The sequence below is a fragment of the Lissotriton helveticus genome, chromosome 3_1 (genome assembly GCF_964261635.1).
Source record: "Lissotriton helveticus chromosome 3_1, aLisHel1.1, whole genome shotgun sequence".
NCBI lineage: Eukaryota > Metazoa > Chordata > Amphibia > Caudata > Salamandridae > Lissotriton > Lissotriton helveticus.
The window spans coordinates 558,226,229-558,252,902 of NC_136061.1; the positions used below are offsets into that span (position 1 = coordinate 558,226,229).

At 41.9% G+C, this 26,674-nt stretch overlaps 1 protein-coding gene across 1 annotated transcript in view; it reads right to left on the minus strand.

Moving 5' to 3' along the window:
- The window catches only part of CALCRL (calcitonin receptor like receptor), a 264,434-nt gene that overhangs the window by 62,052 nt on the left and 175,708 nt on the right, over nucleotides 1-26,674 (minus strand). The window contains exons 8-10 of the mRNA XM_078680481.1: nucleotides 19,156-19,309; nucleotides 14,671-14,731; nucleotides 14,515-14,581 (exon numbers count right to left, since the gene is read on the minus strand). Of these exons, the coding sequence (XP_078536607.1) occupies nucleotides 14,515-14,581; nucleotides 14,671-14,731; nucleotides 19,156-19,309 (282 nt within the window). The remainder of the gene's footprint in view (nucleotides 1-14,514; nucleotides 14,582-14,670; nucleotides 14,732-19,155; nucleotides 19,310-26,674) is intronic.

The window sequence follows — 26,674 nt, forward strand, 5'->3', positions numbered from 1 at the left end:
AGACTTGAACTTAATGTTTTTGAAATTGTGAAGATATTTACAAGAAACTTTAGATTTTGTTTAAGAAATGTGGGATTTGAGAAAGATGTCTAGGAAAAGGTGTGTCTATGTTTAATGCTTCTTTTATAGCGCAATTAACAAACAAAAGAACAGAAACCCCGAGACCAAGAGACAAGGTTAATACCAAGTAAGTTTAGGAAAGAGACAGAAAGATTGCAAAGGGCATCTTAGAATAGTAAATAATCTTTCCTTTCTTTATGTACATTTTCAGACGAACGAGAGCTGACATCTCGCCGGACTACCGACTACCCTAGAGGACATCTGACAACTTAATCACCACAACCCTACAACCCTATCAAGACATACTGGGCGGAGGCCTTCAACTTGCTGATCGCAGGTAGGGGAATCTCAGAACAGCTAAACTAGATTAACGGAGTTCTGATTGAATAGAGATAGTGGCGAAGGGGGCTAGTGGGTTATAGGAAAGCTCATTCCTAAAACGGAATATTAATATCTTGGTGCTTGTTGCTTCGCAGGTCGACAGCAAGAATCAAAGTCTTCTCTTCAACGCCCAGTACCGGCCCTCCTCCCTAATTTCTAGTTTAAATCTTGCTGTTAATATCTAATTCAGTAAGTTTTAGTTAGTGGTTTGGGAAGTTGGTCCCTTGCGTCCCTGCGAAATCATCCGCGTCATCCAAGAGACCTTCGGTCAAGACAAGGTAAGGGACGACGTGGTTAGCTTTGACAAAAGCTAATTACACATCCAGGGGCCCGCGGACTGGCTGCTTTTGGTGTGGTTGGTCATAGGGCCTGACTAAAGGCCAAGCCTTGTTGCCAACATCCCACTGTGCACAGCCAAAGGCAGTTCACAGAGTTTGGTTGCATGCAGGGTTGGCCACAAGTTCTGGCCACAGGCCAGACCATGTGGCCAACCCATCACTGGCTGTGTGGAGCATGGGGTTGGCTGCATGTAAAGGGGTGGCCTGTAGGCCAGGCCCTGTGACCAACCTGGCCGTGTACGTTGGCGGTTGGATTAAGGTATGGTAATTAAATACTACTTTATGCCAAAAAAAACTAGAAATTCACTGGGAAAAAAACAAAGGCTACCGGGATGTTATAGTTTGGAAATAGCATTAAAAACCATAGAAATTCAATGAAAAAAAACAAAGGGTACAGGGACGTTATAGTTACAAAACAGAATTGAAAAAAATCTGAGACATTCACTAAAAAACCAAAGGCTACATGGACGTTATAGTTAGGTTCAGATATTACACACATAAAACCATATAGTTATATCAAGAAACTATAACTCATGCCCTAAGGTAACTATAACCCGACCCTTGCCGTGATTGATTGATTGATTGCCATGTACTGCTAATTACTCCACATATTGCATAAGTCATAGCCTCTTGTATGACATCATTGATAATATCACTGCAACATTTGGTTTAAAAAAATATATATATATTATTGTCATCACAGTTGGGTGATATATACATGAATACAAAATATAAATCAAAAGTGAATAAGGACAATCAACAGTAAAGTACATAAAGTACACCCGAGTAGATAAAAATAATCATCAAATGACATTGTTGATCAGAAATGTTTTTGGGGGAATATTTAGCCTTTACCATAAATAATCAGCTTATTACCGCAGCTATTTGAACACTTATACGTAAAAGCCAAAATAAGTTTGTTTATCTATTTAATCTATATCGTGTGATCCATAGGGCCCCAAATGTTCTTGTTCTTAACCATAGAACCTATAACCATAGATTTAGCCAAGGCAGTTTCCAGGCCATATATTTCTTTAATAATAGTCCACCAATCACAAATAGTTGGCGGTAGCGGGGAGACCCAAACCCGGGCGATAGCTAACCTACCTACCACCATCATAATTGAAAAAGACCGTGGCACAACTGGTTTATCTGCCCTATAACCAAGCATAATTTCTGAGACTGTTAATGTGGGTCCTACTCCTAGTTTAGTATAAAACACCTGGCCGATCTTCTGCAAATAGGTCCGCAATTCCGGACATTCTATGAACATATGAATAAGATTTGCAGCCTGAGTCCCACATTTTGGCCATTTAGTCTTTTCTCCACAATTATTACCTCCTGCCGATTTAGCAATCCTTTCTGGTGCATAGTACAACATACAGATTGTGCGAAATTGATGTAGTTGTATACTCACAGAGTGAACTGAGTCACCTATATTACCCAAGCCTGAGTGACCATACCAGGTGTTAGAACTGTATTCAACGCTTGACTCCAATGTATTGCTAATTTTGTACATCCGTCCACTTTAACCCTTTCGCTGCGGCAGCAATTCTGCCGCAACGCTAAGGGGGTGGGGTGGGCCGCGCGGCGCTCTGATGCTTGTGACGGAACCGCTCCGTCACACCCCTCGGGTGGGCTGTGCTTGTGACGGAGCGGTTCCGTCACGGCCCCGCCCGCTCAATAGAACGCGCCGCGCAGGCGCGTAATCAGTGCCGCACAGGCGTGGCGGCCGGGTCGTGACGGACCCGCTCCGTCACCAGCACAGCCCACCCGAGGGGCGTGACGGAGCGGTTCCGTCACAAGCGTGGGAGGGGTTAAAACTAATCAGGTGTTTATACATAATGCCTATTAGAGACTTGGTTTTCTCCCCATATAAACAATCCCAAATCACAGATTTAGAAATCATATTCAAGTCCAGATTCTTCAGCAAATAATACCTAATCTGTAGATATTTAAACAGAAAATTAGTAGGCAATTTGTATTGGAATTGTAGAGTTTCAAATGATTTAATTCCCCTTGCCTCATACATATCCCCCAGACAGATAATCCCATATTTAGACCATGATCTACCCATGTAATCTTGAAACACTTCAGGGAACATTGGGTTTCCCCACAATGGAAGCTTAGTATGTATTAACGACAAATTGCTTCTGGCAGCCATAGCCCGCCATATAGAAATACTATCCCTGACTGTCTTAAATTTAACACGTTTAAAATAATTTGGGTCATTAACGCGATATAAGAGAAATAAACTATCATCACCTAGAATCAACCTATATAGAGAATTCTTCCGGTCAACCCCAAGAAGACTGCGAAAGCGCCCGGCAAAACCCTGCCCAGAAGTAGACTCTGAAGTCGGATTAACCCAAGCCACCTAGTTTATAAGGTGATTTAAGCAGATCAATCACGCGCCTTCTTGAAACCCCAGATAAAACTACTAAGCACTCCATCCAGTTTTACAAATTTTTTTTTAGAGAGACATACAGTAATTGAACTATAAAAATTTGGGAAGTATTTTCATCTTTATTAAATTGCATCTCCCCAAAAGCCCTATAAGAAGTTCATGCCATTTTTCTAATATTTTAACAGTTTCATCTAATAATGGAGTAAAGTTTAAAGTTATTATTTGGTCCACTTTAGCAGAAATCTTGACGCCCAAGTACGTGGCTGTTATACATCCCCTCGGAATTGGAGAACTAGGTTTAAAATTAATAAGGACCTGTGTTTTATTGATGTTTAATTTATACCCAGAAACTAATCCAAATTTAGTTGCAGCTCTCTCAATAACTGGGACAGCTTCTACTGGGTTAGTAGAAAAATTTGCCAGATCATCCGCGTACGCTATTCCCTTCAACTTATTAGATATAACCATTAACGGTTTGATCTGTTTATTAGCTTGTAGGGTACGTATGAACCAGCATATGAAAGCTTAACTTGAGGTTTAGAGTATAAGGCTCACACCCACTGTCTAAACTGCCCCCCAAAGCCGAATGCACTCAATGTAGCCCTTAGAAATTCCCATCCGACCTTGTTAAAGGCCTTTTCGGCATCTAAAAGAATCATACCCAGACACACACCCTCTTTCTCTGCATAATCGAGCGCCCCAATGGCCATATTGACATGAGCTGTGGTATCTCTGCCAGGTATAAAATCATGTTGGATGTCTGACACTAATCCTGACATCATTGGGGCGAGTCGATTAGCAAGAATTTTCGAGAAGATCTTAGCATCTGTATTTATGAGGGAAATGGGTCGTATGATCAGCAATCTGTGGGTGCTTTACCCTTCTTAAGAAAAAAGACAATCTGAGTCATATTCCATGACTCCGGCGTCCTACTGCCCGTACCAACAAATTGAATAACTGTGCTAAATGGTATAAGCAAAGTACTTTTGAAAACCTTATGAAATTCTATAGGTAGTGAATCTACCCCTGCAGCTTTGCCTGAAGGTAATGCTGAGATAGCTAGTCCTATTTCTTCTAACGATACCGTATTATCTCATGATACTACTTCATCCTCATTCAATACCGGAAGATTACTCTCTGTTATATAATGTATGATATCAATTATAGAAGTAGATAAGTAAAGTTTCTGATAGAAGAAGTAGATAAGTAAAGTTTCTGATAGAAGAGTGAAAACTGTTCTAAAATGGCTGAAGTGTGATTATGTAAAGTACCATCTGCACTCTTTATAGCGTTGACTTTAGTTTGAGCTTTTGTTTCTGCCGTTTGAAAAGCCAAGATTTTACCAATATGTTCACCATATTCATATTGTTCCAGACGGTACTTATTATACCTAGCCGCTATTTTTTCCCTGAGAAATGTTTTCACTACTATTCTTGCATCTAATAAGGAAAGAAACAGCTGATCCTGATCTGGTTGATGCCGTATTACGTTATCCACATGTTGTTTTTCCATATCTTGTAAGACCGTGACCAATTTCTCCATATTACTTTTTCTTTGCTTGTTTTGCTGCCAGATGTATTGTTGGGTCATGCCTCTAACGAAAGCTTTCATACTATATCAGACGATCAATGGGGAAGCTGTCCCTACATTATCCTCAAAAAAAGCCTCTAATTGTTGCTTCATACTGGAAACATACTCACTATCAGTAAGCAGATATCTAGGAAAAGAAAATGGCATGACGTTTTTGCCTTCAGGGATAGCCATAAAAGATAGCAAAATGGGATTATGGTCAGATGTCACCCGAAGGTATATTACAATATCTAAATCCAAAATTAAACTGTCGGAGACCCAGGCCATGTCGATTCTAGACCTTTCGCATTCTACCAGTGCCCCCTTTTTTGTGGAGTCAATGTTATAATCCACTACAAAGTTAAAATCCCCCATTATCAAACGTTCCCCATCCCAGTTCAACAATTCTAAATTAAGAAAATCAAATATGCCGGGGTCGTCAATATTTGGTCCATATATTGAGCCAAATACATACTTGTTGTCACGGATTTCTATTGGGGCCAATGCCCAACGACCCTTTGGATCAGCCATTGTCTTAACTGTTTTACAAAAAAACTTCTTATCTTTTAATATAGCTGTACTTTTCATAGATATTGTTTGAGAAGTACTAGCAATAGTTTCATATCCCAAGTGCTTTAACAAATGGTGATCTTTATAGGCCGGATGGGTTTCAATAATTAAGACTATATGCGGTTGATACAATTTTAACTCCTCCTGTACCAATTGACGCTTATTGGCACTATTAAGCCCGGCCACATTCCATGCCATACACTTAATTTTAGCCATACTAAATTACATTCCTTATCAACATACCGTTACAAATAAAGATTAGCACTAAAAAATCTAAGAAAACAAACAAAGCCAGATGACTTGTTAATAGTCCCTTATCATAGCTACATTTTACCCTAATGATATTACTTTTTTTACATTTTTGCCCCCCCCACCCCTACACCCTGTCCAGACCTCCCTCTGACCCGAGAGACCCTTGAAACCCCTCCCTGTTACTTGAAGGAGGAATCCTTCCTTTAACCTGCTGCCGCTGCATGGGCAGCACTACAGAGCCACACCCGCTATGGTTGGCACCCCACATCCCAGCACACACCCTAAGTAGAAGGAAAAAAAGGGAAAAGAAATATCGTTTTAAACTAATCCAATAGGCCTAGCTGTCTTATCATACTTTTTTTTTTAAGAGTACCAGTAAAACAAGATTTGCAACCCCAAATCCAGTATCAAGTGTTAAGACCAATGCACACCCCTAAAAAAAAGGATTAGGAAGCCACGCATTTTCAGTAGAACAGATACATATTATTAGGGCTTCTGGGCAGCTTCCGTTTGCCATTTAGCAATTGCTGACTTGACATCATGATCATCAATAAAGAAGTGAGACCGTCCATCTTTGAAGACCTTCAAACGTGCTGGTTCTTGTAAGTAAACTTGCGCCCCAAGAGCCTTAAGCGGGTCAATTAACTGACAGAGCTGCCGGCGCCTGTCCATGGTAGTTTTACAAAAGTCTGATCTAGCAAAAAAAGTAACTGGCTCCACAGTAATAAGTGTATTAGGTCGAGCTTTAAGGGCAACTGCCTGCCTGAGCAGAACATTTTCCAAAACAATTAAAAGCGGGCGAGGGTATCGGCCTTCCGGATTATATTTACCAGTCGGGAGCCTATGTACTCTTTGCAGCTGAGAGTCCCAGTCCCAATCGGATAAATCAGAGAAAGCCTTCTAAAATAACCGTACAAGATAGGCCCTGGGGTCCTCTCCTTCAGGAATACCAAATAGTCGCAGGTTGTGACGGCGTTGGCGATTTTCCAAATCCTCAAGTTTAAGCTGAATAGTTGAAATCTGAGTAGTCTGTTTCTGAAACAGAGTGTATGTAAGGTTTGCCATTTGCTCTGTTTCTCCAACTCTCTGTTGTAGGTCTGATACATCGCTGGTGAGGCCCCCGACTTTGACTGACATCAGCTGTAATATCTGATGCATCTTATCTGTATCTGCCTTAGCCTGCGTATAATGGCCTTGTGCTTCCATTCTTTGATCTTTTAGAAACTGCATTATTAAAGCGAGTGTTGGTTCAGTATCTACCGAAATATCAGGAGGCTGAGATTGTCGCTCGGGGTAGTGCTACTGCAGTAAGTGCTTGCTGGTAGCTAGCCCCCGTCTCTCACTGCAACATTTGCAATAAAATTATTGATGAGAAAAATGTGCATGGCAGGGGTGCGAGTTATAGTTATTGTAGGGCACGGAAAACCAGCCGGGGAGGGTTGAAAGACCCCCTCTCCCTCAAAAAAACATCAGGCTCAGTGGGATGGGGCCCCCGGGGCTGAAAATGTCTCAGGGAGAGGGGCCACGTGCCCCCTCCCCTTAAAAAAGACAGCAGGCCCCGAAATTGGCCCACAGAGGGAGGCAGCATGCCCCCTTCCCCTAAACAAGCCACTCTACCCACACTATCATACCACTCAAGGCACTAGTCCTCCTTCAACCCCACAACCAAATGCCCAAAAGTAAGTTGGGCCTGGAGCGCACCCCAGTCACCACTCCCCCACCCAAGGCTCTACACCCTATAGTAACCCAAAACAAAGTGGGGCCTGCAGCGGGCCCCAGCCCCCTCTCACACACAGAAGGCAGCAGTGCTCCCTCCACCACACAACCACCCAAAACACTATCCCCCATCCTGCCACACAAAACACCACGGTAAGAAAATTGGAGTATTGGAGTATTCACCTCAACTAATATCCCAATACATGTCAAGGGGAACCCTTAAAATTACTAACTATACCTGTGCTCAATACCCTGGAAGCTGTGGCACAGAGCAAACAGGTTTAACCAAGAGGCAGTGTGTTTATTTATTTATTTATTTATTTAGTGTGTTTTATATAGCGCGCAGCTACCCCAACGGGGTGTCCCGGCGCTTCTGTGTGTTTACTGAATTTCACTCATGGGGAATTTAACAGAAGAGGTATGTTTTCAGTGCTTTTCGAAAGGGTAGCTCCTCCTGAATAAGCCTAATGTAATTAGGAAGCTTGTTCCATTGGGAGGAAGCACATACCTGAAAGGTTTTTCCCCCAGAGCGAGCTTTTTTAAATCTGGAGGTGCAAAGCAGATTTTTTGTGCTGGATCGAAGGCATCTGGTATTACTGTAAGGTGTACTGTGTTACTGTAGCAAAACAAATTGCAGCTGAAAGCCACAGCATTTTGAGTATGCCACTAAATTACTGCTTTTGTCCCACAATAAATTGCTAATCTATGCTGCAATTTCATGTGGGGTCTGACTAGTCTGTTAGAGTTATTCACATTTTGCTTCTGCCGGCTGCAGCATACACAAGGAGCAATAGGAAGACCACTTCATTCATCGGCAGCCATGGACTTTGTGTGGTGGCATTTTGCCTGATCACATTTGTATATCTATCTAAAAATAAGTGCACTTCAGTGCCTGGGATGGTGGACCAAAACTTTACATTTTCCTGTTTTTTTCTCAATTTCCTGCAAAGCAAAACGAGACTCCGTGACATTTTTTAAATTTTGATCTGTTGGAAGTTGGCACTCCCAAATACAGATTATTACAATAGGACAGTTTAGAAATCACAAGTGCCAATGAAATCGGAGCAGGTGTCTCTGTTGGGAGAAAAAGTAGGGAGAGTTTTAACAAGTACAGAAAATAGTAATTCGTACTACAGATTTAGTTAATTTGGGCATGCTGTTCATCATCTAAGAAAGGGAGTGCAATTCCAGGGGGCACATCATGTGCTTGTGCCCTCCCTTCCCCCCAGCATGCACCCCCGGGTGCAGCAGGGGGCCCTGTTAGGGACCCCTAAGTTGCCTCTCTGCCACCAGTTTTATTGCGGGCTCACTGCCATGAAAAGGACAGTGGAAAGGCAACCCAGAATATGCTCGGTGGTGCCACTGCAGCCTCACCAGCATAATCCTGCCTCTGACAGCTGCGTGAACGCAAGATCCTGGATCCCAGGTGGATGCAACGGTCCTGTGGCGGTCCAACCGCCACACTCATCATATTGCGGAAAGGCCCACAGTGTGGTGGTCGGACCGCCACTGCGAGTACGGCAGTTCTATGAATTAGCATTTCGATTTTACTACTGTTTTGGCACTGCATAACATTTTACACATTAAGCCTGTCTGCTTTATGTTATAGCTGCAAAGGGATTGAGCTCAGGTTAAGTTAGTGACTTTGGTGGCTCCCCTAATGAGCATTATGATTTTTCCTTGCGGTCAGTAGTCACCAACCCCAAATAATAATCCAATATATTACAGCCCTTGGCTAAGAAGCTGAACTTCACCAAGTTTAGATATTCTATTCCTGCTGCAGAAATGTAATAGTAACTGGCAGGGAGAAATCAGTGTTAGGGCACGCTGATTTTGTGGTGAGATAGTAGAAATATTAGTCCACATTCTGTGCATTTGTCCAAAGTTGGCTTTAGACTGCCAGTGACTACTGAGTCCTAATCCCTCTGGCATTAGAAAATGCAACAAACCTGTGATCAGCTGCCGTCTAAGTGGGACCAACTCCTAACTGACGCAGTGTGTTTTGTGCATTCATGGACTGTGTTGAATGTATAACATTCAACATAACCTTAACAATATTATTTTGGGGGAATTTCTAAGTCTGTAAGCTTAAGTAACTTTCAGTTATTGTCTCTCTTTGGGGCCAATGCTACAGTGACACTGTTTTCTTACTTGTATTTTGATTGAGTAAATTATTCATGTTCTATGCAATGGTTTTAAAAAGTATCTTTCTCTGTCTCTCTCTCTCTCTCTCTCTCTCTCTCTCTCTATATATATATATATATATATATATATATATATATATATATATATATATATATATATATATATATATATATATATCTCAAGGGTTCAAGTGACGGTATAGTTAGACCTTGTAATAATATTAAAACTATTGTTTGAAAACCTCAAAATCTCTGAAATTCACCAGTTATAGTTCACCGAGCTACCTATAACTTGTGCCCCGCCATTTACTGCTAAGACTGCACATATTTCATAACTCATGATATGTTAAATGACATTAATGATAGCATCACTGATAACATCATTGTCATATGCAGCAATGAGTGTACATGTATGGATCAATAGCATGGCAATAGCATAAGCCCTGGACAGCAGCATAATTGTCTATGTTGAAAGTTCTGTGCCGCATCGTTTATAAATCACACATTTTTGGGTACAATCCCTGTTATGTTATGTTATGTTATATTTATTTTTATATAGCGCACGGCTACTCAAAAAGAGTGTCCCGGCGCTTTAATAATGAGACCTACAGCGAAATAACACAACACAGTAATAAAAACAGAGTAGACTGTTAAACAAGACAAAGGTTCAGCGCTCCTAATGTGGGTTGCAGACCCATGTTTGAAAGTAGGTTGAGGCTTAAAGCAAAATCCTGTTCCAAATAATCTGTGAGGAAGGCCAACCCTTTTGTTCACAATAGATAATCCACAACGGGGGGCATTTTCAGGAGTGAATTTTTATTTCCAGAACTTCACTGAAGATGTTGAGGCATTGAAGATTGTTGAATAATGTAGAGTGCATGGGTGCCCCTCTTAGAAGTGCTTTATCTCTCACTGGCTTTATAAATCTCTCACTGGCTTTATAACTATGGCTCTAAGGTTGTATGCCACTGTGCCCATCTCAGGAACGTTTGTAGTGTATCTGACTAAACTACGGAGTGTAGTCCACAGTGCCCAAAAAAGTGTCTTTATCTTAGCAAATGAATTCCTGTCAACCTCGTCACTTACAGTTGTGGTTCATGTGACGTATTTAAGTGGGTAATCCCATGAAGGTGGAAATAAAATTGTTCACACCTGTAGGATTTAGAATTTGTTCAATGCCAAAACCTTATTGGATGGTGTCACAGTGATTATATAATGTTATCTGTGATGTCATCAATGATGTCATTTGAGATGTCATCTGTGATGTCATCTAATATTTCATTTAACGTGTGACCTATGTGAGGTCATAAGCAGTGCAGGGGTGCAAGTTAGAATTAGGTCAGTATACTATACATGGTGGATTTAAGTGTTTTTTGGGGGTTTAAAATTATAGTTTTTATATCAATTCAAGGCCTAACTATAGCATCACTTTAAGCTTTTATTTTTTTTCAGTGAATTTTTAGGTTTTTTTAAACATAAAGTTATATATTATTACCATACCTAACTATAACATCATTCAACCTTTAGTGTTTCAGTGAATTTCTCTTTTTAAAAAAAAATCCTATTCACCCATCTCCCTCCCTAAGAATACGTTTTGACCGTGCACACTCGAAGGTTGGATGCCAGGTCTGGCCAGTGGTCAGCCACTCTCCCAACTCCCCCATGTGAGGCCAGTCCTCCACCAGGCATGCCCAAAAGCCAGGCCCTGTGCGCAATCCCTCACATGCGCACAACCAACCACTGATGGCCAGTGACCCACTGCTGGCTAACCCTCCAAGGTCACTAACCACCCACGATGAACACGTCCCCCTCATATTTTACAATAATTTTTGCTACAAATCAAAATGTTATTAGATAAGCTTAGTTAAAAAAAATATTGCATGTACAAATAACACAATAAAAGTTTGCCTTTAAATTACAATTAAAAAGATATCTTAAGAGTTATTATCGTGGTACTAGTCCTAACAAAAAGTTTACACATAAGACATAAAGGGACAGATGTATGAAAGTATTTTAGGTTCGCCAAATGGTGCAAATTGAAAATTCGGTCGTTTGCGAATGCAAAAAGACCTTTTGTTATGTATGAAAGTCTGAATTCACATTTGAGGTAGTCGCAATTTACCTAAATTGCGAATGCAAAGAGGGAATCACAATTTACGAATCCCTAATGCACATGTAAGAGTAAGAAGCTTTTCCTAAATGTGAACTGTGCATTTAGGAAGCGCTAATTACCATCCACTTCAGGTGGATGGTAACCATGTGCGAACCTAGAAAAATGCATTTTTTCAAAGTGCCATGTTGCACACAAATGCCCACAGGGCACGTGCGTGCTTTACATGTGCACAATTTACATTTTGGAGGTGCTTCAGGGGGGCTTTGGGCCCTTTGGCACCCTTGGCTTTGCATTCGCTAATTTGTGATTACCAATAAAGTAATCGCAAATTAGCTAATGCAAAACCATTCACACCCATGGGCCTTGAGTCATATCCCAAACACCGATTCAGTAAAAATTGCTATTTGAGAATCGCAAAATGCTCTTTTGATACATCTGGCCCAAAGTGCATTTGGAAAGGGGTCTTAAAGACTTGTCAAGAAATATTACTCTTTAAACCGGAGCTTGCAACAACATATGTGGAGGTCATAAGTTTCATTTAGCTTGTTTTATGTTGCAGTTTTATTAAGACTTGGGTCAAACCTTCAATCGTATGAAGATTTAATCTTGTATTGTCCCCATTAAAACAGGTTTTAAATGCCTGCTGGCAAGTTCGCACTCCCACTGAGTTGAAAGACTGTTGTAAGAAATGTTGACACTCTGCCAGGAATACACAGCAAATACAAATAATTGGTTAATAGTTGAAAGATCTTCATTACAGCCTCTGCAGGATTTATTAGTTCCTTTTGCAAGCTATTTCGGACAACGGTCCAAAATTGGGAAATCACCCAAACGCAGACACATTACTTCCACTTTTTTGTGGAGTGAGTAAAGTAACTAGAACTTAGGTATTCCTGTTGCGCTAGAGTCTTTTAGGAATGGATGGTTAAGCATGAGTGAGCACGCTTTTAGAAGATGTTTTTATCCTCCAAAAGCAAAAGATCACAAGTTATTTTGTTAATATGTTTCCTAAAGACTTCAAATGAGGTTGGAAGTTCCCACAGTTCGTTTATTTGTAGGGACCCTATAACAGAGATAAAATAGTCGCTTTGTGGGCCCATGTTAGTATACAATTCAATCGAGAGCCTTTGAACTAGTGAGTCTTCCTTGGCTGTTCTCAATGAGTGACAGAATTTGACAAAGGCTCTTGTTTTGCATTTTTTGCCTCACAAGGCCAAACTCCAACCTGATTTATGCTGGTGAGGCATTCCATGGAGGTCGAAAGAGCTGCCTTTAGGTGTTAATGTTTAACGACTCTAGCCATTCAGATTCTCGGCCGCAAAGTGCTTTGCAGCCATAGGCTATGGTAGGTAGAGGCTTCATTCTAATAACTTCCAATATGGAGAGGAGCATGCAGCCTCCAATCCTCTTCTGAAAGGATTAAAAAGCTGCAAGGAGTGACCTTGCCTTCGCTTTAATTTGTTCCTTATGTCGTAAAAAAAGTGCTGTTTGTATCAGCTATCACTCCCAGATACTTGCAGCCTTGCTCTTGAATTAGTCTGCAGTTATTTAGATGTCAGGGTCCTACTTTCTTAGATCTTTTACTGAATGCTAACACTTTGTCTTTGCAAGGTTGATTTCCAGATTATTCGCTAGAGTGTAGTTACATAATTTGTGCAACAGCCTTTCTAGACCGACCTTGGTTCTACTGAGAAGAACATTGTCATCAGCATGTATCATACTCGTCAATGGTTTCCCTCCTAAACTGGGTGCCTAAGCGTTTGTCTGGTCCTAGTCTTGGGTGAGATCCACCACAAAGAGGTTGAACGGCGCTGGGTCGAGCGCACATCCCTGTTTAAAATCTTTTCTGGATCTTGTGGGAGACCATTGTTCTGTCTCCCATTTGTATCCTAATCCAGGTATCAGTGTGAAGGTGTTGAATTGCTTTCAATAGTTTCTCTGAGAACCTCCAAGCTGCAAGTTTTGACCATAGTTTTGGCCTGTCTATTCGATCAAAAGTGGCTTTCAGGTCAACAAAACAGGCATGCAAGGGGCATTTACGTTTTTGAGCTTTTCTTTTTGTCAGGACTAATACTGTCAAATTAGTCAGGATGCCCATCCCGAGATGAAACCCAGTCTAATTTGGTTTGGCATTACTGCAGTACTCCTGCAGGAGAACAAGAAGGGCCACGCTGGATCAAGTGGCACAAAAAAGAGATTTAGCCTCGGGGGTGAGAAGTACCCATACCTGTGTCTTTAATGGCGGCTGCAACATTTTTGTTGATATTCTGGCAAGCCAATCAGATTCCTTGGTACAGAGGGTCCGATTTGCCCGGCAGTACTGCAGTGGCCAACAGGGAAAAAACCCTCTTGAAGAAACAGATCGCTCTATTTTTTTGTTAATTTGTGATACCCCACGAGTACATCCAGATAGCACTAACTTTTGAACCTATATTTCTCAAAAACGGCTAAACAGGTTTATACCAAATCTCCAAAAGCATGATTTTCTGAGTGAAGCTCTAGCTTTCTCCTTAAAATTCATATGGAAAATTGCATCAGAAAAATGCATTTAGACACCTCCTCTTTTTCTCGTCCCCAGAGTGACAGATATCCCTGAATCTTTCTAAGATGGAGCTGAGGTGGCTTAACATGTCTTTTGGAAAGTTTTGTGAAGATTAGTGAAAAGGCGGCAACGTTATTAGCATATATCTGGAGCCTGCAGATAATTCTTCTTATAAACGTGCAAATCATTTGTGTTTAAAACAGTATACCTTTACACAGACAAATACACCTCAAATCTACAATCACAATGTTCCTAACAATTTAAAAAAGTCTTTCAGCCCATTCTCTTCGTTATCAAATAACTCCACTATTTCCTTTTTGTTAAAATTAACAAAGCCTACAGCTCTGTATACAATCACATGTCATTTCAAGCCACCAATAGAATTATGACCAGACAGAAAGGTAACAAATAATTCAACATACCAATAAAGCTGCACATATGGGACCGTGAATTATGTACAGCAAATGTGTGTCAGAGCTGATCCAGCAACTGTGAACACAAATATGAAACACAAGTTGAATATCGTGACTTTATAATATATATTATACAATTAGATTTAGAAATTGAGATACACTTACTTGTCATTGTAATATAAACTTCTGGCAACAGAATGTATGCAGGCAGGAATCAATGGGAATCCTAAAAAGTAAATAAAATGCATGTTGCAACTTGCACTTACATGAATTCAGTCAATGAAACAATAAAAGCTTAAAGTTTTGCCATAGACAAGGCATATAGTGAAGAAAATCATTCGCAGAATTAACATATTTCAATTTTGCAAATTATAAAATAATTTTCAGGATGTAAACGTATCATGTGGCGCATGTGGCATCAATCAAAGTACAACCATTTTGAGCTAAAATCCTGATATCAATGCAGGGCCTGATTCATAAATCTAAACTTACACATTTGTGTAAGAGTATGGTTGTTTTTGGTATTCACAAACTCCGAGTTAATAGTAAGTTTATGAACACCGCAGCTGGGGCGGAGAACTCTGCACATAAAAAGATAGGGCCAGTCTTTTTGGGTGCTGTTCTCTGCCCTGGCTGCAGAGTCTCTACAATCACAAACTTATAATTAACTCATAGTTTGTGATTACCAAATAAAAAACCTTAAACTTACACAAAAGTGTACGGCTAACCTTTGTGAATCTGGCTAGTTGAGTTTTGTTGTACGTATGAACAAACATTAACGAGTTATCAGCTCCAGCCACCACAAGGCATGACATGGTTCATTGTGGTAGAGTAATGGCCTAAAGAAATTAAAAGGCTTGATGGAAAAAGCTATAAATAGAGGATTGAAGTGAAACTTGGACGATTAACACTACTCGTAATCTGTTTTTTCCTACATTGGCCTGGGAGCTTAAGTCAAGTTGTCAAGGACAGACGTGAGCCGCTGACTCATTGCATTGTCACTGCCTGGGCCCTCCCATATCAGAGCTAAATCAACTCCAAAGATCTTGGTTCCACAGCGCCCCCTCACTGCCCCCCCCACCCCCTTCCAGCTGTCCCTGGTGAAGAAAAGCCCCCTGCTGGATGAAAATGCAAGCAAACAACATTATACAAGAACAATCAGTTCCAAAATGCTACTGGATTTAACTGTATGATTTCTTCGCAGCAGTTTTGTAAATGATCAACGGTCATGAACTGTATCCTGCAGAAACCGTTTGTAAGGGGCCAATCGGGTTTTCATTGCAGAAAGGCTCCTTTTGTCTCCAATCGCTCACTGCCCATTGGTGAGCCGTCTGCTGCTTGTGAGGACCACTGTGAAGTAATGTAGAATTCCAGCAATGGCAAAACCAACAGGTCTGGCTTGCATTTTGAGTCCTGACAGAAATATTTAAAATCGTGTTGCAGTGAAAAAAGCTAAATAAATTAAAAAAAAACATTTTCTCTGTACATATTATAATTGCCCCATCTGCACTATAATACAAGCATTTCACAGGAGGTGGATGGGCAAACTAAACAGCCAATAGCAAGAGGAGAGAGACCACTCTGTGTATTTTAAAGAACTGATATTAACAGGCAGTGGCCTCCATCATCATTTAGCCAATGAACGTAAAGTTTATAATGGCAAAATAAATCTTTAGCTCTGTGGTGCAAACCCCCCTTGTTAATGCAGTACTATGAGAAGAGGGTTGATATTATGCAGCTGCATTCACAGCCTCCTATTCCTGGAGACCGAATGTTTCATGCCTCGGTAAATGACTACCTCAGCTCGGAAAGAGTGCATGATTAAGTAAGCAGACATTATGACAACAAAAGTAGTTGAAAATGTATGGTGGTTCTGGAAAGGCTCGTGTGTTCAAATATTACAAAATTACTAATAAAAGAAGATTTCCTGGAATGAACTAACAAACCCATGCACACTTTGCTTTGAATTGACTGGCCTAGTGCAATACCATAGGCATGACAACATGCATATTAGAAGTGGAGACAATTTTGGCAAATGTTAGTGAAAAGGTCTTGAAATTCAGTCTGGGCCCACCAGACAATTCAAAAGTTAAGCAATCACTTGTTAGTTTTGGCTTAACTACTAGCTGGGTCGAAAGGGACCCTCCGATTTTAGGAGGGAGCGGTGCAATTCAGTGACTGAATTTCCTTCTCTGTAAAGACTATTTAGAGTTATCGGTCAATTTCAGCAAACGAGAGCAGCACTGTAGGATTTTTAACACCTCCACAGTTAGTAGACAAAACCTGAAATTTGCAGACATGGTGTAGAAATAAAATGGACTTTGGCATCTGATAATGTAAAATAACACCGATACGTAAAGTGCAATGTTACATAACTTAACAGACGTAATGCCAATATTGAGATTTTGACCAAAACTACACTTTTTCTTTCAAAAACACTCAAATAAATCTGTCATGCATTTAGTTATTTTTCCTACTTTCATCCTGCTTTAAAGTTGGGCGTTTTTATTTTTTTGTTACCAATTCTTATTTCGATAATTAAAAGGGGTTAACAATTTGAGCGTTTTAGAGCTGGGGTACCTGCAAAAACTCACACTTTTTGTCACATTTGAAACTAATGCATTGTTTTTATCTTCTTATGGTTTACTTCAGATCATCAGGATTAAGTGGCAAAACAAACACTTTTCTCACACTACACGCATGGTTCTACAAAATATGGTATTTTTTTTCCGAGCAAGAACATTACAGGAAGAACCTGAATTATAATTTAGGGTGTGCTACAATAATGTTCGCTGTTGCGCAAGTAACACAGGTTGATCTCACACGTTAATTATTCAATTCTCATGCCCTCTGAAGGATGAAATATCAACAATTCGGTGAAAACCATTGATTGAATCGATAAAATATGATTTAGCTTCATAAAGTTAAATGGACCGCCAGCCCCTAGAATGAACTCCCTGACACGAAAAAAATGTTTACTTTTTATGGAAAATATCCTTAAATAAATTAAACCAACAATGGCCTCTCTATGTTGTAAATACAGAAGCTTGGCAATGCTTGTGGAATTAAAGGGGTGATGTCATGAAATATAGCTAAGAATGAAGGTTAATAACCATTTTCTGCACAGTCTGCCTAATACCAGGAGGTAAGGATTCCACTGGAATGATTCAATGGAAGAGACGCTCACTCCGGGCAGTGGGCTCTTGCAGGGTTTTTAGGCAAGGCCCCATTATCCTTGGAATCAATGGATAACATGGAAAAACTGAGACTACCTGTGTGGGATTCACAGAACGCTGGCTAGCCTCAGCACAATGTACTGCCAAGAATCAACGTTGACACCTAGTCAGATCAACACTCTAGAGGGATTTAAATGAAGCCTGGGCATTGTGTCAGGTTGACACAGAATTGAGGACTGGCAATTTACAATCAAAAACCGAGGAAAGGCATCTGGAATCAATAGACAACCTGATCTCTGAGGAATGACCTTTGATCTCATCTATTCAGTGAGTGAGTATTGCACCCACATATATCGGGGGCAATTCTCTAAATGGCGGGAGTGCGTCCACTAATGAGAAATGTGTACAATATGATCTTAGACTTGACTCAGTCTGGGACCTTCCCAGATTCTGAAATTGAAACACACAATATCTAAGGAAACAACCCTTTGTATTGAATATGCATTTAAAGGAACTCAAGAGCATTCATCAGAACTGAATGGGAACTGACTGGCTGCAGACTCACTAAGGCATTAAAGTAAAACCAAAGCGGATTGGCAGTAGGAACTGTGTTGCACAATCTGTGGGCCTCTTGTATCTTGGAATATGCTCCATTATTCATAGCACATGAATGAGGAAAAACTAACACTCAAAACACAGAATAAATGCAAACAGAGATTTGCCTAATAATCAAACACATATTCAGATCGTTTCAGAAAATGCGCTGAAGATACCGAAATGTACAGCATGCAGTTGACAAAAGGAGGGGTGGTATGTAAAAGATTCCTAGGGTGCTCCTCGTGAAAGCAGTATTTGAAGCCATTTCAGAGAGTCTGGTCCTTTTTGCTCAGCTGGCCAGTTCTCAAAAATGTAACATATGAACAAAATACACACAAGAGAAACATCACTTTTGAGAATATAATTTCACTTCAAAATGATTCATTGCAACATTTTTCCCCGTCACCCATCTGCCTAATTTTTGGGGATCCATTATCTCATCTCCGGAGGTCCAGGGAAGATAAAAATGAACTTCAAAATCCCCATTAAATCTGCCCTCACAGCTGGTGGGTCTGCAAGAAGCTACTCACGCCTGTTCCTCTCAGTAGACCCAGGAGTGATGTTGGAGTAAAGTGGAGCTGGAAGACATGTAGGCTCTTTTTAGCCCTTTCCTCTGCTAAAACTCATCTTACAGTGTCTTCACCTAAGGACGTGAATTCGACAAAATGGGTGGGAGGGCCTCAGCGAGTCAGACACCAAAGACCATGGGCCAGCTGTGAATGACCATCAGGAAACTTAAAAATGCCTTTTCTGCTCGTAAAGTCGCCAGCAATTAAAAAAGTGGTATCGGGTGAAGAGGGTGCTGGAAGGTAGGAGTGTTTTTTCCTCAATGTTCCCCATTATCTGTCCAGAAGACATATTAAATGAATATACATACCCCATCCAAGAAGATAATACCATATCAAGTGTTGTTTCTCAGCAAACACAGCCACCACAATAAGAGTGTGCAAGTAGATGCCTTCACACAACATCCAAAAGTAGTTGCATCCCATCAGGTAGAGGTGAATAAACTGAGCTATTTTACAGCTGACCTGAAAGGAAATAAAGAAAAGAATAGATATTTACGATTGTATTCATGGTATTTTTAATATAGACTGCTGGAATGAGCAAGGCAATATTTGATTTATTAATTTTGAGCTCTATGTAATGCAGAGCTGCAGACTGCCTCTAGTCACATTTAAAGACCATAATACAACCAAGCATTCTTACAGGGATGTAGATTGTTGTTTCACAAATCAAATCAATTGCTAGAGGGAAGACTACTGTGCAGGTCCTGATACCAATATAAGTGACCCCCCTGTGCCCTGGGGTCAACAGTTGAGGTATACAGCTAACATCACTGGGACAGTGTGATGGTGACAGCTGAGCGGCTAAGGGTACCCAATCAGTAGTCTCCAATGTGGTCTTTTTAAGATAATTGCATTTGCTACTGTAGCTTGTGTTGTATGAGACATGGTGGGGTTAGCATGTTGTGCAGATGTTTATTGCTTCCAGTAGCATGTTTGATAACAGGAGACCTTCTGACTAGTCCTCCCTGGGCATGGTTGGATGACAGGAGTCAAATTAGTTATTGGAAAGCCAATACAGTAAGAAGGGAAGTGTTCTGAAACTCTCATACTTGCAATCTCATATTTGCAATCTCAAGAAGAGAGTCCTGCCTTTAAAGGTTGAGCAACTACCTGCTGAATCTGAACTTCAACAACGTATAAAATATTATAGTGAACCAGAAGGACTGCGGATAAGAATCAATGAATGAATAGGACAACAGAGTCAAGGAAGTACCGGAAGACAGGCAAAAAATGAAGACACGTCAGGCAAGAACATCAGAAGTCCCTGAGTAAGCAAGACGACATCAAGAAACTGCAACTGAGATGCCACCGGAAGATAGGCAAAAAACGAAGATACGCCTGGCAAGAACACCACAAGTTCCCAAGTAAGCAAGACGACATCAAGAAACTGCAACTGAGACGCCATGTGAAGCCAATAGTGCACTGAACTATGAGGCACATCTACGGTAACAACAATGCAGGCTAAGCACATTCAAGCATTAATTGGAGACAATATACAAATGTGCATAAACACAAAATTTGGAAATAAATACGTTTTGAATATCTAAATAAATAAAAACAACAATAAAACAAAAGTTATCACAGCAACGGACTTAACGGAAGTCAGGCAAAAAAAGGGGGACATGTCAGGCAAAACGGAATGGAAGATTGAAATATCGTGAGATTTGAGCCGAACAGAACGATAGGCGGATAGTGTACCCGTGACCAAACACGTAGCAGAAGAATCAAAAAATAGATCAATCACCTCAAAGAACTACGGAATCCCGAGAGGAAGACGAATCGGAAGCGCGACAATCAAAGGACTGCATGCGGAAGAAAATACAACAAAAAAAGGTAAATAAGAAATGGTTGATGGGTCACTCCAAAAGACACACAGGTGTTGCACGCCGGACCAGCATACCTCAATGAACGACTCAGCTTCTACACCCCCACCCACAGCCTCCACTCAGCCAGCCACGCCCTCGCCACGGTCCCACGCATCTGGAAAACGACCGCCGGGGGCAGATCCTTCTCCCACCTCGCCGCCAAGACCTGGAACACCCTCCAACCTTCGGCAAACCCAAGACCTGCTGCCCTTCAGAAGACTTCTCAAGACCTGGCTCTTCGATCAGTAGCGGCGTACCCCTTCCCCTTCCCCAACGATTCATAAAGGGGGTGGTGATGGACAGAGCATCTGAATTAAGCAGAACACTCCTACCCAGTCAAAAGATCAGGGCTTGATCCATCACTATTTTTTAGCTCACTGCACCATCCCAGTTCAGAACCTGGCTACATGCAAATTAGTCTGTCCCTGGCCCAGTGCATCATGGGAACAGGGCAGACCAAACTACCAAGCCAATTCTTTACTGGAAAGGAAACAAGCTTCCGGGGACCGGTTTCTGGCATTACAGCCGTCTTCCGCCCGGCTTGCTTGAATCCTGATGGTGCAGTGAGCAAGGGACTCATGTCTGAGCATACCCTTCCACTCCTATAGTGGCCAAAACGATTCATAAAGGGGGTGGTGATGGACAGAGCATCTGAATTAAGCAGAATACTCCTACCCAGTCAAAATATCAGGGCTTGATCCATCAACGTTTTTTAGCTCACTGCACCATCCCAGTTCAGAACCTGGCTACATGCAAATTAGTCTGTCCCTGGCCCAGTGCATCATGGGAACAGGGCAGACTAAACTACCAAGCCAATTCTTTACTGGAAAGGAAACAAGCTTCCGGGGACCGGTTTCTGGCATTACAGCCGTCTTCGGCCCGGCTTGCTTGAATCCTGATGGTGCAGTGAGCAAGGGACTCATGTCTGAGCATACCCTTCCACTCCTATAGTGGCCAAAACGATTCATAAAGGGGGTGGTGATGGACAGAGCATCTGAATTAAGCAGAACACTCCTACCCAGTCAAAAGATCAGGGCTTGATCCATCACCGTTTTTTAGCTCACTGCACCATCCCAGTTCAGAACCTGGCTACATGCAAATTAGTCTGTCCCTGGCCCAGTGCATCATGGGAACAGGGCAGACCAAACTACCAAGCCAATTCTTTACTGGAAAGGAAACAAGCTTCCGGGGACCGGTTTCTGGCAATACAGCCGTCTTCGGCCCGGCTTGCTTGAATCCTGATGGTGCAGTGAGCAAGGGACTCATGTCTGAGCATACCCTTCCACTCCTATAGTGGCCAAAACGATTCCCCTTCCCCAGCACCTTGAGACCCTCACGGGTATGTAGTGCGCTTTACAAATTCCTTGATTGATTGATGCGGGGTGGCAAAATGAAAGATACAATCCATTGTGAACACACCTTTGGGCACCGCTATGAGAAAACAAGCGAAACGATACGGGCACCATTTAATAACATCACCCAAGAGACTTTAGACACTTCCGATGGCAAACTCGTCACTAAGGATACTCTTAAAAGCATGTGTGTGAAAAATAGATGCACAAAAAGGCGGATAACTGTTTGGCAGCCGCGTTGAGGGACAATAACATGTGGGAAATAACAGATAGGATCCACGGATTAGTAGGAACATATCACCAACATTAGAGATGTCCTACAAACCAGAGATGGACACGAGACTCTATCCCTTTCCTTCTCATTGCAGAGCCACAATAAAAAAACTGGAGCGTGTTCTTAAGGACGAGACCCAGAAAAGCAGTCACCGCATTCACTAATTTTGAATAGAGAATCAAAATGGAAATCAGGTAAATTTTTTATGCCACTAAGGGACGATGAGACCTGTAAGACCTACACAGTAGTGATACAAGAAAGATAATTTTTATTTTATCTTTTGTATCTTTAGAAAATAAACCGACAAAGAGAGCAAACGCCGTCTGAAAGCCCTTGAGCCTTTAAAAACAGACAGCAGGTAATCAACAAATATTACATAAACAAATAGCTGTTGTGTAAACTAATTCAAAAAGGAAAGCTTTAATAACCTCCCCTATTGTAGTCCCTTTCCTCCGCCCCATTCCTCTCTTCCACCACCAGAAGTGTCCTACAACAGGAAAACGACAACAGCCCTGAGGAAGACCTTCTTTGTAAATACACAGGTCCAATCCTGAAGGTCGAAACGCGTCGGCACATCACCCTACCCATTCACTTACCCATCCACAACCTAAGGTCAAGAGTATCACTATTGCTGAGTTAACGGAAGTAAAAAGAGACTATTAGTGCAACCAACATACAGTGTTACCTGGACCACAGAAAAAGAGAAAATATCGAGGCTAAGTAGTGTATATCCCGATAAATAAGGACTATGTAGTAGGACTTTATGGCACTACTGTAATGTCATAGTGAAAATGTTTGTTGTTTGGTTATGCACTGTAGATAATGTATTTTCACAACTGTATATCAAGCTATAAGTATATATAAGGCTTTAGTGTATAATATGTTTGAAAAAAAGAAAATAAAATAAAAGAATTTTGAAGTAAAACCATTTTGTCTAAAATGAAGGGTTATTGATTACATATTGTGTATGTCTATAAAATGCTATAAGTATATGTTTGCCCACCGATCCATGCGATAAAAAAAATATTGAGAGACCAGTTCATTAATTGAACACCATAGGTAGGGAAAATTAAGGCCCTGCTTCCGAAAGAATAGTATGAACAAATAGTAATAGAGGTAACTTGTTATAATCAATATACATGTGATTTCAGCCTCTAGGGTCCTTAAATGAATCAATCCCCATACTTATACACAGGAGTCAAATTAGAGCAACTCTGGTAAGCTACAAGAGATACAGATCCTGTAGCATGGGAGTGCTGCGGGGCGGTGGGCGGGGCAGGGGAGGGGCAGGGTAGGGGGTAGTGGACTCGGACATACGACGGAACGGAGTAAAGTAAGTAAATGAATAAAACTGCTTACCTTCTACGCGCTGCTTCGCGAGTTGGCGATGCAGCAAGAGCAAAGTAAATAGTTTTATTTATGTATTCACTTACTTTACTCCGTTCCGTCATATGTCCGAGTCCACTACCCCCCACACTGCCCCTCCCATTCCCCACCCCGCACCACTCCCTCTGCGAGCCGCCACTGCACATGCAATATGTGATCAGCGCCCTGAAAGTTGGGAGTGGTCTCACTCGGCGCTCCACAACAATCTTGAGGACGGTACTTACTCTCAACCCGGCTGCCTTAAGACAGCTGGGTTGAGAGGTTTAAAGTGCGCATGTGTGGCTGGCCGTCTCAAGATGCCCTGCCAAAAAGACATGCGCACTTTAAACAGTACATTCGACATCCCACCCTCCTCCCTGCTGCTGTCAGTCAGCAGCGCCCCCACCCCCGTCCTGACGCTCAGCTCTGGATGGGGGATGAAAACTAAAATGGTAAAAAGTACCATTTTAACTATCATCTCTGGGGCTTTGGGGGGGAATGTGGGGCGCTGCTCCTCTGCTCAAACGGAGGAGCTGCGTCTGTTTATTCTTGCTGGCTTTTTTTGCTTTAGGCTGTCCAGCTTGAGTTCGTCCCTTCCGTTGCCCAAACTTTATTAACAGTATCCTTCTGAGGGCTCCCTTTCTGTAAACAGGCCTTTAAATCTTATTCTTATGTTACATTTGCTGTGCATTCATACGCAGAGGTCAAATGTCAGGCTTTGTCTTCCTTTCTCTGACTTCAAATTGGTAGGATTTCAGAGACAATCATGCTACTGGGGTTAATTTTGATGCGCGCTAGAAACAAATAATTTATTGCCATCAAAACATATCAATACACTTGGTGACGACATTTTCTCACATTATCATTTGTGCACTGTATACTTTTATCAGTAAAACTGTATGTCTGTGCAAATGTGTTGGTCGTTTCAATTGAAGATATGTTGCCTGTAATTTCAGTGGCTACCACACCATGTATACTCCACTTTACTCAACTCCGCTCTACACTACTCCACGCCACTGCACTCTACTCTCCACCCCTCCACTTTGAGCCAGTCCGCACTGTGTCACTGCACTCTAGTCTACACCACTCTACCCCACTCTATTCTACTATGCGCCAATGCACTCTTGCTATTGTACTGTTTGCCATTTCACTCTGTGCCACTCCACTCCACCCACTCTGCAATACTGCACTCTATGCCAATGCACTCTGTACCAATCCATGCCAGTGCATTCTGTACCACTCCACTCTACACCATTGTACTCTAATCTGAATCTCTGCGTCACTGGACTTATTGCCACTGCACTCTACTGTGCACCATTCCACTCTATGCCACTTCACACTACTTTGAAATAATCTACTCTACGCCACTCCATGCCAATGCAATCTACGCTGCATGACTCAACTCTGTGCCACTGTACTCTACATGTCTCTACTTTAACCCACGTCACTCTACTCTAACCACTGCACTCTATGCCAATGCACTCTTCACCACTTTACTCAAAACGAATACACCATTATATTCTACTGCACTCTATACCATTGTACTTACGTTACTGCACTCTATGCGACTTTGTTCTACTCAGCACCACTGTACTGTACGCCGCACAACTCTACACCAATGACCTCTATGCCAATCACTCTATGCTACTCTACTATACACCACTGCACTCTGACACTGAACTCTATGTAGCTCTACTCTACGCCACTGCATCAACACTATTGCCCTCTATTCTTCACCACTCTACTCCATGCCATCGCACTCTACGCCACTATACTCTAAGCAACTCTACATCACCCCACTCTTTTCCACTGCACTCAAACCTGCACCACTTCACTCTGCACTGCTACACTTCATGCTCGCCACTGTACTCTGCAACACTGCACTCTCTGCCACTTCACTCTCTGCCACTCTACTGCACTCCATGCCAAAGGCAATGTACGCCACTACACTCTACACCAATCCACTCTAAGCCACTCTAATCTACCCTGAATCACTGCACTCTACGGCACTCTACCCTATGTCACTGCACTCTACATTGCTTCACTCTACTCTGAAACAATTTACTCTATGCCACTGCACTCTATACCACTCTGTTCCCCACTACAATACTCCACTCTACACCACTGCACTCTGCACTCTGCACCACTGCACTCTACACCATTGCACTCAAAACCAATACACACCTTGCCACTGCACTGTACACCACTATACTCTCCTCTTCAGCACTCTACTCTATGCCACTGAATTATAGGTCACTGAACTCTATGCTACTCTATTCTACTCTGCGCCCCTCTACTGTGCGTCACTGCACCAATCCACTCTATGACATTGCACTCTACAACACTGCACTCAACGCCACTCTACTCTGGACCACTGAACTCTATGCCACTGCATCACTCTACTCTACACCACTGCACCCAACATCTCTCTATTCAGCACCACTTAACTCTAAGCCAATGTAATGTAATTTACTATGCACCACTGCACTCGACACCACTCTACTCCATGCCACTCTACTCTAAACCAGTGCACTCTACCCAATGTAATTGACACCATTTTACTTAAAACCAATGTACTGTACGCCAACTACTTTGCACCACTGCACTCTACAGCACTATACTCTACAACACTCCACATCATTACGCTCTACGTCACTGCACTCTACGCCTCTCTTCTCTACTCTGCACCACTGTACTATATGCCACTTATCGCTATATCACTCTACTCTGCAATACTCTATGCCACTGCACTCTAAGAAACTCTAATGTGCATGACTGCTCTCTAAGACACTCTACTCTGCAAGACTGCACTCTCCACCACTGAGCTCTACGTTACTCTGCACCACTGCACTCTATGCCACTTCACTCTCCATCACTCTGATCTACACCACTGCCCTCTGCTCCACTCTACCCACTGCACTCCAAACCACTCTACTCTACACCTCTGCACTCTATCCAGCACAACTTCACT